Raw genomic sequence first — 15,509 nt, forward strand, 5'->3', positions numbered from 1 at the left:
ACCAGCAACCCACACTCCTGCTGCCACAGCTCAACCCATTCTTGCCACGGTGCCTTACCTGCCATGATGAAATGTATTTCGAACTGTAAGCCAAAACAAACATTTCCCACTTTACTTGGATTCTGTCAAATATGTTGTCACAGAAAGAACACACTATTGCATTAGCCATTCTGGTAATTCAGTACCAGCATCGATATTTAAAGTTGCTATTCTCAAAACAATATTTTTTTCAAAATCACTCTCTTCGGTGAAAGACTAAAGAAAACAATTTTATATCACACTCAATATGTTAGCCTAAAATGTAATGTTTGTTGGACTTTCAGCCAGTTCTTATTTTATCACAAGGAAAACCAGAATAACCTAGCACAGGGTGACTGCAATTACACACTCATCTAGCTCCACACACCTAATTTACATAGTTATCTCCTTATATTCATTGGGGATTGGTTCCAGGACCTTTCACAGATATCAAAATTTGTGGATACACAAATGCCAATACAAAATAGTGTAGCATTTATACGTAACCCATTCATATCTTTCTGTAAACTTTAAATCATCCCCGCATTACTTATAACACCTAATAACATGCAACTGCTGTCACCTAGTGATCATACCATATGATCTAGAGAATAGTTGCAATAAAAGAAGCTGTAATTATTCAGTACAAATATATATATATATATATATATATATATATATATCATCATTGATTGATGGCTTAGAAGTAGAACAGACAGGGATGACTATATGGATTTTTTTTTAAATATTTACTCTTAGTATGGGTTAAGATTAGAGAAACGTTAGTACTGCTTTGAACATTAAAGGCCCAGCACAGGCTCATGTGTTTGAACATCTGGTGGCCCTGCTTGAAGAGGCTGTGAATCTTAGGAAAGTAGGGTCTGGCTGCAGAAGTGATTCACTAGAGGATTGACCTTCAGGGCTATACGTCCTTTGCCACTTCAGGCCCAAACTCTCTGTTGCCTGGTCCCCTGAGATTCATGAAGACCCAGCCACATTGTAGGTTGCCAGCGAACACTACCACACTTCATCCTTGACAAATGACTAAACCCTCTAGAGCCAGGAGCCGAAATAAACCCTTCCTCCTGTAAGAATCTTCCTTCTATCAAGTGTCTTTGTTCCAAGGAGAAGAAAAGTAACTGATACAAAGTCTAAAAGCCAACAAACTCTATGTATGCACCATGTTGGACAGGATGGGTGGTCTTCCAGAGACATTAGAAGTTACAAAGGCAGAAAGGAAAGATGGAGGGTTATTATACACAAAGTAGGAGGAAAAGGGGTTGGGGATTTAGCTCAGTGGTAGAGCACTTGCCTAGCAAGCGCAAGGCCCTGGGTTCGGTCCCCAGCTCCGAAAAAAAGAAAAAGAAAAAAAAAAGTAGGAGGAAAATTTTGAAAGTGCCTGTTGAGTGCAGGCCAAGGAAACAGTGAGCCTAAGATACGGAGATCAAGGAGGGATGCTTGGCATGATGAAATATAATGAAATACCCACAACTGAGGTCTAGCTGCCAATGCAAGGATCACATTTGTCAAGGACACGCTACATAGAAACATCATTTTGCAAAAATGTTGGTTGGGAATGAAATAAAGAGAAACATAGTATTTGAACTTCAGGTGTACCTCACTGAGCAACTAGAAAGCAGAGCAATTCTCTACCAGTTTTTCAAAATATTAAGGTACAACAGCTACAGTAAACCAGATAGAAAAAGATTTAAATTGTAAATAAAATCTTCAGAAACTGACACTACTAAGTCTAGCTTTTGTCATTATATATTGATTCTTCTTAATAGTCTTATGCTAGACTCATTATCGCCTAAAAGTGAGCCATGAAATAAAGAGACAGTTCTGGTTTATGCTGTCTGATAGACGCAGAGCTCATCAGGTGATTGCAAGTGTATCCTTTTGCAAGCTGACTGATGCTAAGATAAACAAGTAAGAAAGTATTTTCAACCTATTGGAGCTCTTAGCATGAAACATAAAAACATCCTTCCTTCCTTCCTAACAAGACAGAGTGTACATTGTCTTCCAAAGAGATGACTTTGGTATGTTCCAAGCAGCTGGAAAGTCAGCTGTGAGGAGAGAACACAGGCTGATGTGGAAACCCAGAAAATGCTCTGAGGACTTTTATAGGAAGAGGAGGAGGGGGGCTGAAGGTTTAGGGAAAAGAAGAAATAGGAACAAAAAGAAAGGAAGGGAGGGAGGGGGGAGGGAAGGAAGGAAGCAAGCAAAAGAAAGAGAGAGAAAGAAAGAAAGAAAGAAAGAAAGAAAGAAAGAAAGAAAGAAAGAAAGGAAAGGAAGGAAGGAAGGAAGGAAGGAAGAAAGAAAGAAAGAAAGAAAGAAAGAAGGAAGGAAAGAGAGAAAGAAAGAAAGAAAGAAAGGAAGAAAGAAAGAAAAGGATGGGTGGAAAAAGAACTTTATGAAATGGCTCATCAGGCTCTGACCAAGTCAATCAAGTACATCAGCCAGACAAATAGCAGCAGGCATCTCAGGGAAAGCCAGGTCACATACTGGCTTACACACCTGGCTATGTGCAAGAAAAAAACTGACCAAATACTGTGGCTTCTTCTTCAGGATCTTTCAGAGCAAGAGGCCAGTCTCCTCGGAGCTGAACCTTCCAAACTCTCACAGGAGGAAACAGCGGGAAGCTGATAGCTTAAGTCATGTTCAAAGCTTCTGCAGAAACTTGGTTCCACTCACCAGGTCCTGTCTCTGTGTGAGGCTGCTAGACCATAGAACCCAGGATTCTTTTCTCTCAACATCCTTTCAAGAAGCACATAAGCTATGGACTGTTCTGTAGATTTCAAAGGCTCTCAGTTTCAAAGCTCTTACGTACTTTTAGTGTGGAATTTCCCTGCAGGCCCTTGAGTTGAAGTGAATGTCTCCAGCTGAGGTAATAATCTGAGAGGTTTCATGAATTAGAGAAGATGGGGATATACTGACTGGAGGTTGTACTTACTAGGTGTAGATTCTAGAGGGCCCCTTGCCATCTCTGGCTCTTTCCTGTCCCTCTCAGCTTCCTTTTGGCCATTAGGTGAAGAACTTACATCATATATACATCCTATCATATATACTTATATATACTCCTATCACCGTGATGTCCCACGCAAGTACATGGGGATAAAGCCACCAAGGGATGAACCCTCTGAAACCCCTTGTAAGGATTTTAGCCACAGGTGTGAAAAAATAACTATTATACTGAACTTGAGAATGTAACTATCAAATCCCTTCATGACGCTACACACCTTTAATCTCAGCACTCGGGAGGCTGAGGCACGCAGCTCCCTGACTGGTCTACATAATGAGCTCCAAGTTAACCAAGGCTTCATAGTGAGACACTGCCTCAAAGGGGGTAACAAAAAAAGAGCATAACTCTCAGAAGTGGACTCAGTTGGTCAAGATCTGAGTTCAAATCCCCAGTATGTATGTAAAAGCCTGTTGTGGTGGCGCACATCTGAAATACCAGTGCTGGGAAAGTAGAAATAGGTGAATTCCCGGAGCACACTGCTCAGCCAGCATTGCCAATTAGTGAGATCCAGTTTCAGTGAGAGAACTTGTCTCAAACAAATATGGTAAACAATGATAAAGAAACCCCATATCAACCTCCAGCACCACCTTCAAGCACACACACATACCCCAACACACACCAGACATACAAAACAACTATCAAAAGATTCATTAAAGTTACCCTAATATTATTTGTTTGCAAAAGCAGAATAACTGATATTTTATGCGGGAGGGAGAAATATCTGTTCAGAGAGGGTTTATTAACTTGCATAGGCTCTTCTTTATTTCTGTTATTTACCTACTAACCTATATCCTTGAACATTCATCCTTCCAATTCATAATGAACTACAGATTAGAGTAAACCTCAGTGGAGCAGCACAGTATCCCTGAGTCCAGTGAAAATATGAGTGTTTAGGGGAGAATTTAGTGACAGGACAGTCACCAGGGTGTCTAGAGAAGATGAACCAGAAGAAGAATGCAGGGTTGATGCTTTCTCCTGAACAATCTGGCGAGGAATTGCTTAACTCCATCCAGGAAACTGGACGGAGACCATACTACACCACTGACAGCCTATTTGGAACAGGACTGGATTCCAGAGTTTCTGCCAATGAAACTCTGGCAGCCATCCCAACCCCCCTCCTTAAGGGCAGGATCTGCAGAGAAGGAAGGCCTGTTAGGTCTTGCCCCGCCCACATGCTGTGCACACAATGGATGCTCAGCAGGACCCTGGAATACCAGGAAAGTCTCTAACTAGCTAAAAAATGGGAAATTCAAAAGATGATATTTAAGGAGAAAGAACATCTAAAACCACCTTGTCAGCACATTGGAAGCAAAGCTGGAGGTCGGAGGTTCTACCAGGACTCCTGCCCTCATTCGGGAGAGACCCACCCTTTTATGTGGGACATAGACACCATGCATTTGAAAGATATATTTGATCATAAAGCATTCTATCAGGTAGAAAATATATGTTTGATCTAAATGAGAAAGACAAGTTAGCTCAGATAACCTGGCTTGGTGGGAAGGGAGGTACACTGCTTTACACAAGAAGTCATCTTCCTGTATATATCGGGGCTATTGGATTTCTGCATATGAGTGTGAATTTTGGTATTCCACATGTGTACAGGAGCCTATGGGGGCCAAAGGAAGGTGTCATCTAGAGATGGAGTGTCTGGAGGCTGAGAGCCAGCCACCATGTAGGTGTTAGGGAAAGGTCAGTCAATGCTCTTAACTGTACAGCCATCTATGCTGAATGTTTTTAAATAGAGCACAGGCCAAACTCCTTGAGATGAAAAATGTATTATTCACATTTTTAATATTAATATGATTTTTAAAGTATTAACTCAATACGTTTACATTCAATCCATTCAATCCAGAAGAATATGACCACGACTTCTCTGCCCTGACTTCTGAGGTTTTTTTGATAGGATCATATGCTTTAGCCATACAGTAATGAGACATCACAGGAGATTTATGAAACCAGAGTTATGCCTGGTTAGTTAATGAAAAAAAAGTGTGCCTCATGTCATAAAATCCTAAAATAAGATAACAAAAATGGTAATCACTTTTAAATTTATAGAAATTCACACGTAACGCTTAACTGACAAAGTAATTTACCTGCCACTTTTATACCATACTCCTCCAGATTGATCAGTAGTCCTCGATAACACTCAAATCATCCAGGAAGTGATTTTAAAGCCTCTCAAGCCACACTAATTAGGTAGTAACTGAGTGGGAGGCAGAGACTTGGAGACTGAGCTGAAATCCTTCAGTTTTCCTCATGTACAGCCTAGATTGCTGTGGCATAGGGAAACTATGACTTATGCCTCATGCCTCAGTTCTCTCTAATATTAATGTCTAATCTGACCAGAAGATAGTCGGAGTGAGCGGTTTTGCCCTGGTTTTCCCCTAGGGTGAGCTTCAGATGAACAGTCCTCAACAGGGAAATGAAGACAATCTGTCTAGGAAAGCGTCTCCTTTCACCCTCATTTTCAGAATTCCGCAGGACAAACAGTAGCAGACTTCATTGTTTATGGGCTGAGAGGAGCTCAGATCCTAGCACAGTGCTGAGCATCTCAAAGTGCTATGCCAACGACTCGGAATACGCGTCAAGGATTTATTAGATGAGAGCACATGGAGAACACTAAGGATATCTTACGATGGAAGGGTTTCAGCAGGAAACTCAAGCAAACATGAAGAACTATGACAGTCTTTCTGTCCGAGGACTCCAGTCTGGGACAATCAGACCACCCTTATCTGCCATGTGCCTTCTATAAACCACTCCAGCACAAGAAACACAAAGGGTGGGAAAGCCACAGAGTGTGTTCACATTAAACCATCCATACATCATGTTTTCTGATAGCAAATGCCCCAGTGTCATGTTAAGACACCTTTGGGCCATCTAGATTTTGCCTTGTGTGCTGAGAGCCAGTATATTGTTTTATTAACACTAAAAGATGTCTGAACAAAGGTTCTTTAGTTTTTCCAAGTTCTCTCTACAGTATCCAGTAATGATGTCCGTATCCTTCTGCAAGACACACATCTAACTTGCCCCTATGGTAACGCTCATGCTTACTCTCTAAACTACTGCACAAACATCTCAGAAGCCTGTTATCCCAAGGACTGCATGACAAGTTCATAAGTGTGCACTGCTTACAATGTGTCTTTTAAGAAGTTCTTGTGTCTCATGTCTTCCCCTTTGAGAAAGGTGGCATCTGTAAAAAGAAGGTTTTAGGAAAATGTGCTTCATGTGTCTTTCCGCATAGACCAAAGAATCTAGGCATTGACTGAACTCTTTCAATCAGAAAATAAGGTTCACTGGACACTTTTGCTCTTCTAATAAGACTTGTGCCAGTTCTCAAGGATGGCTCAGAATTAACTCCAGCCATATAGGGAAGCTGACTGGCACCTTGCCTGTGAAGTATCTGTCACTAAAGGCTGAATTCTGTGGGACGGGGATGGAGTATCAGTGCTCAAACCAGTGTGTTCTCTGGAGTTATATTTCCTGTTCACAGTTCCACTTTTTGATGGAGGGACACAAAACCGCCCTTTGAGCATTTACGGCAGGTTGATTTTAAGTTAACCGAGGAATGTAACTACTTCTAACCTCTGAGTTGCTTCTAACCAAAAGCACACAGCAAAAGTTTCAGATGTTTACTTTTGCAATTATGCTACATAAGGATGTGATTTACATCCCGACTGCAGACTGTTCTAGGCACATGGCCACAGAATAAAGGCCAATGCAGCCAAGGGCTGAGGTGACTTCTGTCTAATAGCCAGTGAGACCCTCACCCCAGCAGCCCTTCATGGACTGAATCCTTTCAACCATAAGATCTTAGAAAGAGATCCTTTTCTAGTCGAGCCTTCAGGCGAAATCCAGTGCTCGAGCCTTCACTGTAGCCTTGTATAAGACATTGAATGAGAGAATTCCCTCTAAGCCAGAAACTTTGCAACAATAAATGCATTTTCTTGAGCTGGCAATTTCATGGAAATTGCACTAAAGTCGATAATATATTATTGAAGTTTATTATTATAATATTAATATATTATTAACAAATTGATTGTATGTTTAATGTTATTTTAATAAAATGAATGTACTTAAACCATTGTTTTCCCATTCTATACTTAGCACTTTTCTTTTGTATCTGATGCTATTTATTTTATTATGCTTGTTTAAAGATAAGTTCTGTTTTCATTTTGCTATCCTAGTAATATCTCAGATTATCTTACTTTTTAAGTTTACGTTATCTTTCAGATCACCCTTATCAAGTTCTCCTTCTTCCACACCTGCTTTTATCAGTGAGCAAGCAAAGAGAATTCCTTCTGACGCTGGTCACCCGCACAGAAACATCAGGCTGGTCATGTGACCTCACTAGCTCTCCCTGTATTAGACACTCTTCTTCTGCCTTAGACAAACATTTTGTCAGGCACTAACCTATAAAAAACACTTCATCTTTTTTTGCTATGATATTGATGAACCGTATTCTCAAATATTGCCTTGTAACTCATTAACTTGAAGAAAAACAGAGACCTAAAATTCCTTAATATTTTGTATCTCATAGCCCAATAGAGCACTCTATTGAAGGTATAACTAATGGATGTATAATCAGCATCAGCAAAATGTATCTAAGACATTGGTTTCTAAACTTAGGCTCAACTGGACTATATTTGATTATTTGCTCATTCCTAATATATAGTTTTTAAAGCATCTCTGGTCTCATTCAATTTTACCTAGATTCTCAATAATTAGTATTAGATAAACAAATACAAAAAAGAAATCATTAGAGCTAAAATTATATACATTTAGAACTATTTAAAAAAACCTCTAAAATAAGTTTCCTGTGGTGTTACAACCTTTTTTTAATTGAATAATTTCTTCCTACGCACTCTTTAATTCTGTCCTAGAAATGCACAAATACATTATTCTAACAAAATCAGCCCTTAGCCGGTAGTGGAGCACACCTTTAATCCCAGCACTTAGAAAGCAGAGGCAGGCAGATCTCTGAGTTCTAGGCCAGACTGGTCTACAGAGTGAGTTCTAAAACAGCCAGGGATACACAGAGAGACCCTGACTTGAAAAACAAAAACAAAGAAAAATAAAATCAGCCCTCCACCCACTGGGTATTAACCCTCCCATTTCCCCACTGGCTCAGAAACACCATCTGTCCCTTGGAGAGACAGACCAGGCTTTCTGAGTGACACATTCTTTTATTGCATCCTTTTGTTGAGAAGGGCACTGTGGAAAGTGAGAGGCAGTCCCACGGTGAGTGGCTGGAAACTTTGCAGGACACTCAGAAAGAGGGTACCCTCATCTCTCAGTCAAACTCTTCCTAACCCCAAATCTACTTGTCTCTTAGCCCTGTCCTTGGTGTCTCTTAGAATGCTAGAGTCCTCTGGTCTGGATTGAGTCCCTCAAGCTGTTCTCAAAGCCGAAGGGCTTCATGCAGAAGGAGGAAGATCTCGCTGCTCTGAAATCACCTCTTCTCTCACATCACCCCTACTAACCAGTCAGCTACCGGAAGACGTTGGTCCATGCTTCCTCTTCTCAGTCTCCATGCTCTAGACATGGCGCATAGCTTTTTATTTGAACAAGTTAGTATCTCTTTACAGGGGTCAAGGAACTGATACTTCGTTGAAGTGAAGGCTAGGATGTTTGTCTAGATAAGTGACTTTGCACAAATTATTTAAACACCTGGAGGCATAATTGGATACTCTATAAAATGAGAGTAATAAGATTTCTGCATCATACAAGCCCTTAGAATTTAGACTTCCTGCATCAAAAATATATAACACTAAATTACCACATTACTCATTCAAAAAAGAAAAAAAAAGACTGCCCAAGAGAATAATAGTTAGCCACTAATTGCCTTGATTATCATTATTCATCTGTCCATGTTTTTTTTGTTTAAAGATGATTTTGTTTTTAATTGCGAGGGAGAGAATCAAAGTCTGTGGATATGAGCATGAGTTGGGTGCTGGTCTCCAGCGGAGGCCAAAAGAAGGCTTTGGATCCTCTGGAGCCGGAGTTTTAGGTTTTTATATAGCAGTTATGAACTGCTCTGACAGGGGCTGGGAAGTGAACTCAGGTCCTCCTCAAAGGGAGGATGCACTCCCAACTGCTGAGTCATCTTTCCAGCTAGCCCAAGTACGTCTTGTCAAGGATTCCTACTCTTCTGAGTAAGAACTCAAGGCAAAGTGCCAGGTGCTCACTGTCTCCCATGTACCCCAGACTTCTATGTCCTCAAGTCATGTTATCACGTCCATATCTCGAACATTCCTCTGTGACTTTCCTGGTACATATTTCAAGAGGAGAGATAATAGAGCTGTGTAGTAAAGCCAGCACTTTCAGGCTAAATCGGACTTCCTTCCATACACAGGAGTTTCAGCACAGAGTTTTGTCAAGCCTCTGACGTCCCTTTACAAGGTTGTGTTGGTTCTCTTCACGCCATGTTGTCCTCTGTGGTTTTTATTTTAGCATACGTGCCAGGGAAGAAGAAAATTCTACAGTGACCAAAGAGTCCCAGAAGTAGCTGGAGCACAAAGCAATGTGCTAGTTTTCTCCAGTATCTGAGTGTCATAGTTTAATTTTTCTCCAGGGGCAAAAAAAAAAAAAATCCAAGACCAAAAAATAAAAGAAATAAATTTTAAGAATAAGTTCTAGTAAATCTCACCAGGAGAGCCATTGGCATTCCCAGTAGTGGAGCAGTGGCTTCCTGTGGACAGTCACAGTTGTCCTATGGGCCAAGGATGGCCAGGACACAAGGCAGGGGATACCTTTCCCCAGTGCTATCATGAGAACTGTGCTTGGTGATCCTGTCACCTCTCCACCTCGCCATCAAAAACACGCTACCTTGCTTGCTATTGCGCATGACTCGAGATGCAAATAAATAAATTACCAAGGAATATAGTCATTAACTTGTGAAAACAAGAAAAGATACATTATTCATAGTCTTTAAAGTTTTATAAAGCAAAAATTTCTAACAACTTATTTTTAGAATGAGATATGTGACTAGATATGCAAATAGTCATATGACATGTAACAAGTGAGTTCTTATAAATAACCAAATAAACCTTACACATAACAATGGCACATATAAAGTCTAAGATACCAATATATAAAATGATGGTATGTTTTAAGGATTAATATTAATATTAATTAACGATATTAAGGGTGCTGCCGTGTGGTTTCCCTCATCTGTATGAGGAAGGATATATGATTCAAGAGAGATGTAGCTTTCCCCATGTGTGCTGCAGACCTGATTCACAGAATAGGCCAGGGGTTCTGTTTACCCAGAGGGAAGCAAGATCAGTATTTGGTCCTGGCTCTGCCATTAACATGGGAAAGTTACTAACCACAACCCCAACCACCACCAAAATTTTGGAGTTTTCATTTATATGAGCAGTTTAGATAAGCCAGTGTTTTCCAGATATTGTCCTGGGATGGAGTTTTTGATCACACTTTAATAAAATGAAAAAAGAAAGATAGATACTAGACTGAGTTTAAATGCTCTTCTTTTTTTTTTAAACTGATGAAAATGGCTTGATTTCCTGAACGGCAAGGATTTCTCCCTACCTTTGAGCAGTCTCACAAGGCAAAAGTCAAGTGTGGCTCCTATTAACAGAACCCTGCTACTCAAAGCTACCTGCATTTTCACTGGCTCACAAATGCAGAGGTCTGGGATGCACTATGCTCAGCCATCACTAATCTCTGGCTTCTACACTCTTCCTAAGTCACAGGCTGTATTCAACTCTGAAGCAGTAAGGAAGAACCTTTCTACCCCAGCACTTCCTCAAACATGCTCTGTCACAGAGCCTCCAGAAAGATATCATAGCTGCTCAACTAGAGACTGTCATTCAAATGGGTTTGGGAAACAATGGGTTAAGAGACTGGATCCCTTTTTTTTTTTTTCTTGAGAAATACTTAGATCATGTAGAATGGTAACATCCACTGTGGAATTCTCTCTCTCTCTCTCTCTCTCTCTCTCTCTCTCTCTCTCTCTCTCTCTCTCAAAAACGAGCAAGCATGAAAAGTTCCGGTAGCCACTGAGGGAACTATCTGCCACCCTCCCTCCAGTTATTATTCTAGGACATTCTGGAACACATGTTAACAAAGGTGACCAACTGAAAGAAATTTCCTCAATAGCTTTTAAGAAAATCAAAGAAATTTACCATTTATTTTATAATAGTTATAATTTGGTATTTTGTTCAGACTAACCAAAACTATAGATTATTAAAACATTACAAAACAAACCTGGATGCAAACCATTGATTGGCAAAAGAAAAGAGGCAAAAGTTTTGTACCAAGTATTGACAACTATATATTCTTCTTTATCACTACAAAAAAGGCAACTTGTACCAAAAGTTCTATATCTAATGATGACAACGGGAAATTTAAGGCACTTGGAATTTACCTAATTCTGTAGTAACCACATTTGTCTGCCATCCTTACACAGTAAATACAGAGTAAAGTAAAAACACCTGCAAGTTTTGAAACTGAAAAATGCTACCGGCTCCTTTCAAATGTCAAAGATCTTAAAAGTTACATCAACGTGAACAATTAGTTATGGATTAAGTCACAGCGCATTATGATCAAGGAAAGAAACTTGTGGAAGAAGGAAAACCTAAAGGTATTTGATATTTTTTTTTCTTTGTATAATCATTTGATCAGAATTGAGGTTTCCTCTGCCTTTTGCCACCATTCCCATCCTCATGTGAGCTACTATCTAGACAAATGCTTCAGCCTTCTGGATTCAAGTTTCCCTTTACTGAGTGGGAGTGGGGGGCTTTGCATTTGAGACAAGAGGATCCTAAACCGAACTCTACAGAGAGAGGACACAGCCATGTCCTCTCAGTGTTCTTCCGGACAGGCTTTTCTTTCAGACTCAGTTTGGATGAGTCTGTGTGCTAGGCTTACCCTCTAGGATTTCTCAGCCTAACTGTACCGTAAATTCCAGCCTGTTTTTTTTTTTTTTTAATAATCCTGCTGACTACAGCAGTCTGCAGTCATAAAAAGCCTCCACAGACCTAATGTGCCTCTTCGAAAAAGCAAAAATCCACACAACATTTATGTTCACAGACAGGACCAAGAAGAAGCTCCACATTTAGTGCTAATGAGTTCCAAAGATTACTTCTAGGGTCTAAACTTAGAAAATTTACTTCTCTTTTGATGGCTTTTGTAAACAGAATACCAGCACTAAAATAAACAATTTAGTCAAGAGAAGGGGGAGTGTCCTGTCCAGCAAGTCAAATTCTCTGCCAAACTCCACTGGAGAGCCGTGTCTGCTACTTAGCTCGAGACTGTACTTAAGTCTGACCTATCTAGATTCCCTCAGCCCCTACCCCACAGGTATGTTTGAGACTTGCAAAAGATTCCAGTTTGCAGAACAAGCTACCCCCAGAGCTCAAGCCACTCTCCATTGTCTCTGTGGACAGGGCTAAAAGCACCATTAGCTCTAACAAACCACAAGAGAAGTTTACATAATCTGATTTGATAGACAAATGCTGTAGTTTGCAAATACTGAACTCCACCACTTTAGTTCGTGTGAACATACTCCGTTAGAAGCTGTTAGGAGGAGCTGAGCTCACAAAGTAAATAACAGGGGTGGGAGAGAAAACAAGACTTGAGTCGCCCCTGCACACATAGGACCTTTGACCCTCTGCAGAATAAGTCCATTCCCCCATATTGTACAGCAGATCACATTTCATATCAACAGCTAAAACCAAGCAACTCTTAATCTTACTTTTAAAACACAAAACATCCCAGCTACTTGCCTTTTGGCAATTTCTGTGCATTTCCCAGAGCAAGTGCAATACTTCCACAGAGAAGTAGACACCCCAGGCTGGAGAGCATGTTGCATTTGCCTGCTCACACGGGGAGTGATGCGGCTGGGTGCCCTGCAACCCTGGAACTGCATTTAAGTGGACGTCCTCCACTGACAGAGGAGGGAGGCTGCTCTGAGCTCTGCTGTGGGCTTACTCACAGGGGGTGGAGACAAGATGACATCACACCCTTTCCCACACACTCAAAAAAAAAAAAGTAGGCACAACAGCAAAAACATATCATCACATTTCCCTCTGCAACGCTGCAACTGCCTGCCTCTTCTCTTTCCCCTCGGTATAAGAATTGAAAGTATGACCAATCTGTGTTCATGAGAGAACTACTCAGGCAGCTTTGAAACATCTGATGAACTAGTTTAAAGGAAAAAAAATCATTCCTAAACCCATCAAAACATTAAAAGATAAAATGCAATTTTATTAAGAAACTGTTTTTTAATTAGCCAGGAAACCAATCCAATCCTTCCTTTAAATGGAAGTAAAATCATGAAAATATACTTTGAACAATTGTGAAGCTATAATGTTATGAGGAACTTCAAGAGAGTCCTAAGCTGTGCAGTTATACACCGTGTACATATACACACAAGAAAGAGTCCCACTGTCATGGCATAAATAAGCAATGGCAGCATTAAAGTAAGTCATGGCACTATCGCCATCTAGTCAGCCTTACTAAATTTAAAATCTAAAGAAGGATGAGAACTAGTAACATGGCTTGCTATTCAAGCATGAGGATCTGAGTTCAGATCCTATTACCCTCATAAAAAGCCAAGCATCACAGCATGAACAAGGAACAGCTCTAGGGGAGACTGAGGTAGGAGGAGCCCTGAGACTTACAGTGCAGCCAGCCTCACTGAGGTCGAGACGCCTTGCCTCAAAAGCTAAGGGTGAGAGAACCTGCAGAAGACACCGAATGTCAGCCTCTGACCTCCAGAGGCTCTTAGACACACAGGTATACAAGTACATCCACGCACACCTGCACATACATACAAACACATAGGCGCACCTGCACGCAAACAAAAACAAAGGACGGCGCCGGTTTTGTAAATTCGACAGCAGCGTTTTTCTATTTCCCATAGTGTTCAGAAAACACACCTTACTGTAAGCAATAACAAACGGCAACAACAGCAAAGCCCTCAATGAAGAAGAATTTCAGCAACAGCGTTTATCTGTAAAGTCCCTGTGTATGCCTTTTTCTGCGACATCACGTTGCCCCAAATACAAGACACTGCTGGGACAGCTGGGTTCACACCGTACTCTGAGTAACTCTGTTTATAGGCAGTCTTTGGGTACAGCTGTTCTCAGCAGTTGCTGTAACTAAGCCAAAGTCAGTCAGAGGGAAGTAGAATGACATCGGTCATAGAAAGCGCGATGGGGTGGCTTCCCAAAAGAGACAGTGCATCCTTCCAAAAACGTGAGCGGAAGCACAGGTTCAGGGCATCTGTTTCTGGCAGCCTGAGCCCTCACCATAGGAATGTTCTGGCACTGGCCTTGGAAGGGGGTAGGGTATTTAACAAGTCCTTTTCAGCTCCATTTTTTGATTGAACAAGCAGCTCTCTCAAACCTGAATTCAGACTCACCCTTCCAGGCTCTGTGTCTATAGCCCATAGCCACCAAGCTACAAGAGCAAGACCACAGTATTAGAGGAAAGGACAGATTTCAAAGGAAACAAACCTAGCAGAAATATTGTGAAGAAGACCCTTCAGTCAAAACAGTAAGGGGTTGGTGGGAGTCTTAGGTAGTGCAATTCAGGATTATAACTCCGTTGGTGAAATATGAAGCCCAGTCAGTGTTAGATGTTATTATTTTCTGCTTGGAACCAACTAGACACTAATTAAATTGAGGTCAACCTCTAGAATTTTGTCAGGAAAAGATATTCTAGCTAGTAGGACAAACACGAACTCAACAGACACACTGGCAGTATAAGGACTCAGGCCAGGGAGGGGGACTGGTTTGAAGAAGGGACCTCACACAAAGGACATTTCATTTCATCTTCTAATGACTAGAAAATTTTCTGCCTTTAGAGTCCCAATACAAACAAGATGAACATATCCTTTCTCACATGAGTAAGACCTTGGGGTTTGGATCACATAATCATAGGAAGGTTTTAGGCTATTCTTAAGGAAATATTGAACCTGACCCTGGACCTAGTGGAGATGACTTTGAAATTATTTGTGTGACTCCATTTGGCTTCTTCATCTTCACTAAAGAACAACTATTTAAGACACTGTCTTACTTGAAAATGGAAAAACACCAAACTCTAGATACTTGTAGGAGACTACCAAACTCACTGTCACTAATATTAATGACAAAATAAGTCAAAAGAATCTTTAGGAAGAGTTATATGAGAAACACAAAATGTTATAATTAACTGTGGCTTTTCTGAAAATATAGGTCATCTGTGTCTTGCTGACCCCATCCTCACTGTCTAGAAGTGCAATGGGGACATGCAAAGTAAATGTCAAAGGTCATACAACTCACAGATGCCTAAGAATTCTCTGAAGTTAGTCCTAGGTTAATGCAGAGAGCCCTGGAGCACAGAGAGTTGTTAAAAGTCAGTTCTCTGAGGAACCTCTTGTTTCTGCAGATTTTATGAGCAGAGGCACCAACTTCCTATGTTAGACTTCCTCCTCAGAAAAGTATATTGCAATAGCTTTGGAGGG

The 15,509-nt window shown here is 40.7% G+C and overlaps 1 protein-coding gene across 50 annotated transcripts in view; it reads right to left on the reverse strand.

The window, feature by feature from the left end:
• Window positions 1-12,925, reverse strand: part of Abi3bp (ABI family member 3 binding protein) — a 216,700-nt gene extending 203,775 nt beyond the window's left edge. For all 50 annotated transcript variants that reach the window (XR_015633414.1, XR_015633415.1, XR_015633413.1 and 47 more), the window contains exon 1: window positions 12,787-12,925. Coding sequence is in view for 31 of the 50 variants with exons in the window: in XM_087577309.1 (XP_087433435.1) it covers window positions 12,787-12,865 (79 nt within the window). In the remaining 19 variants the exon portion in view is untranslated. The remainder of the gene's footprint in view (window positions 1-12,786) is intronic.
• Between the last annotated feature and the right edge of the window lie 2,584 nt (window positions 12,926-15,509).

The sequence above is a fragment of the Rattus norvegicus genome, chromosome 11 (assembly GCF_021556685.1).
Source record: "Rattus norvegicus strain SHRSP/BbbUtx chromosome 11, alternate assembly SHRSP_T2T, whole genome shotgun sequence".
Lineage (NCBI taxonomy): Eukaryota > Metazoa > Chordata > Mammalia > Rodentia > Muridae > Rattus > Rattus norvegicus.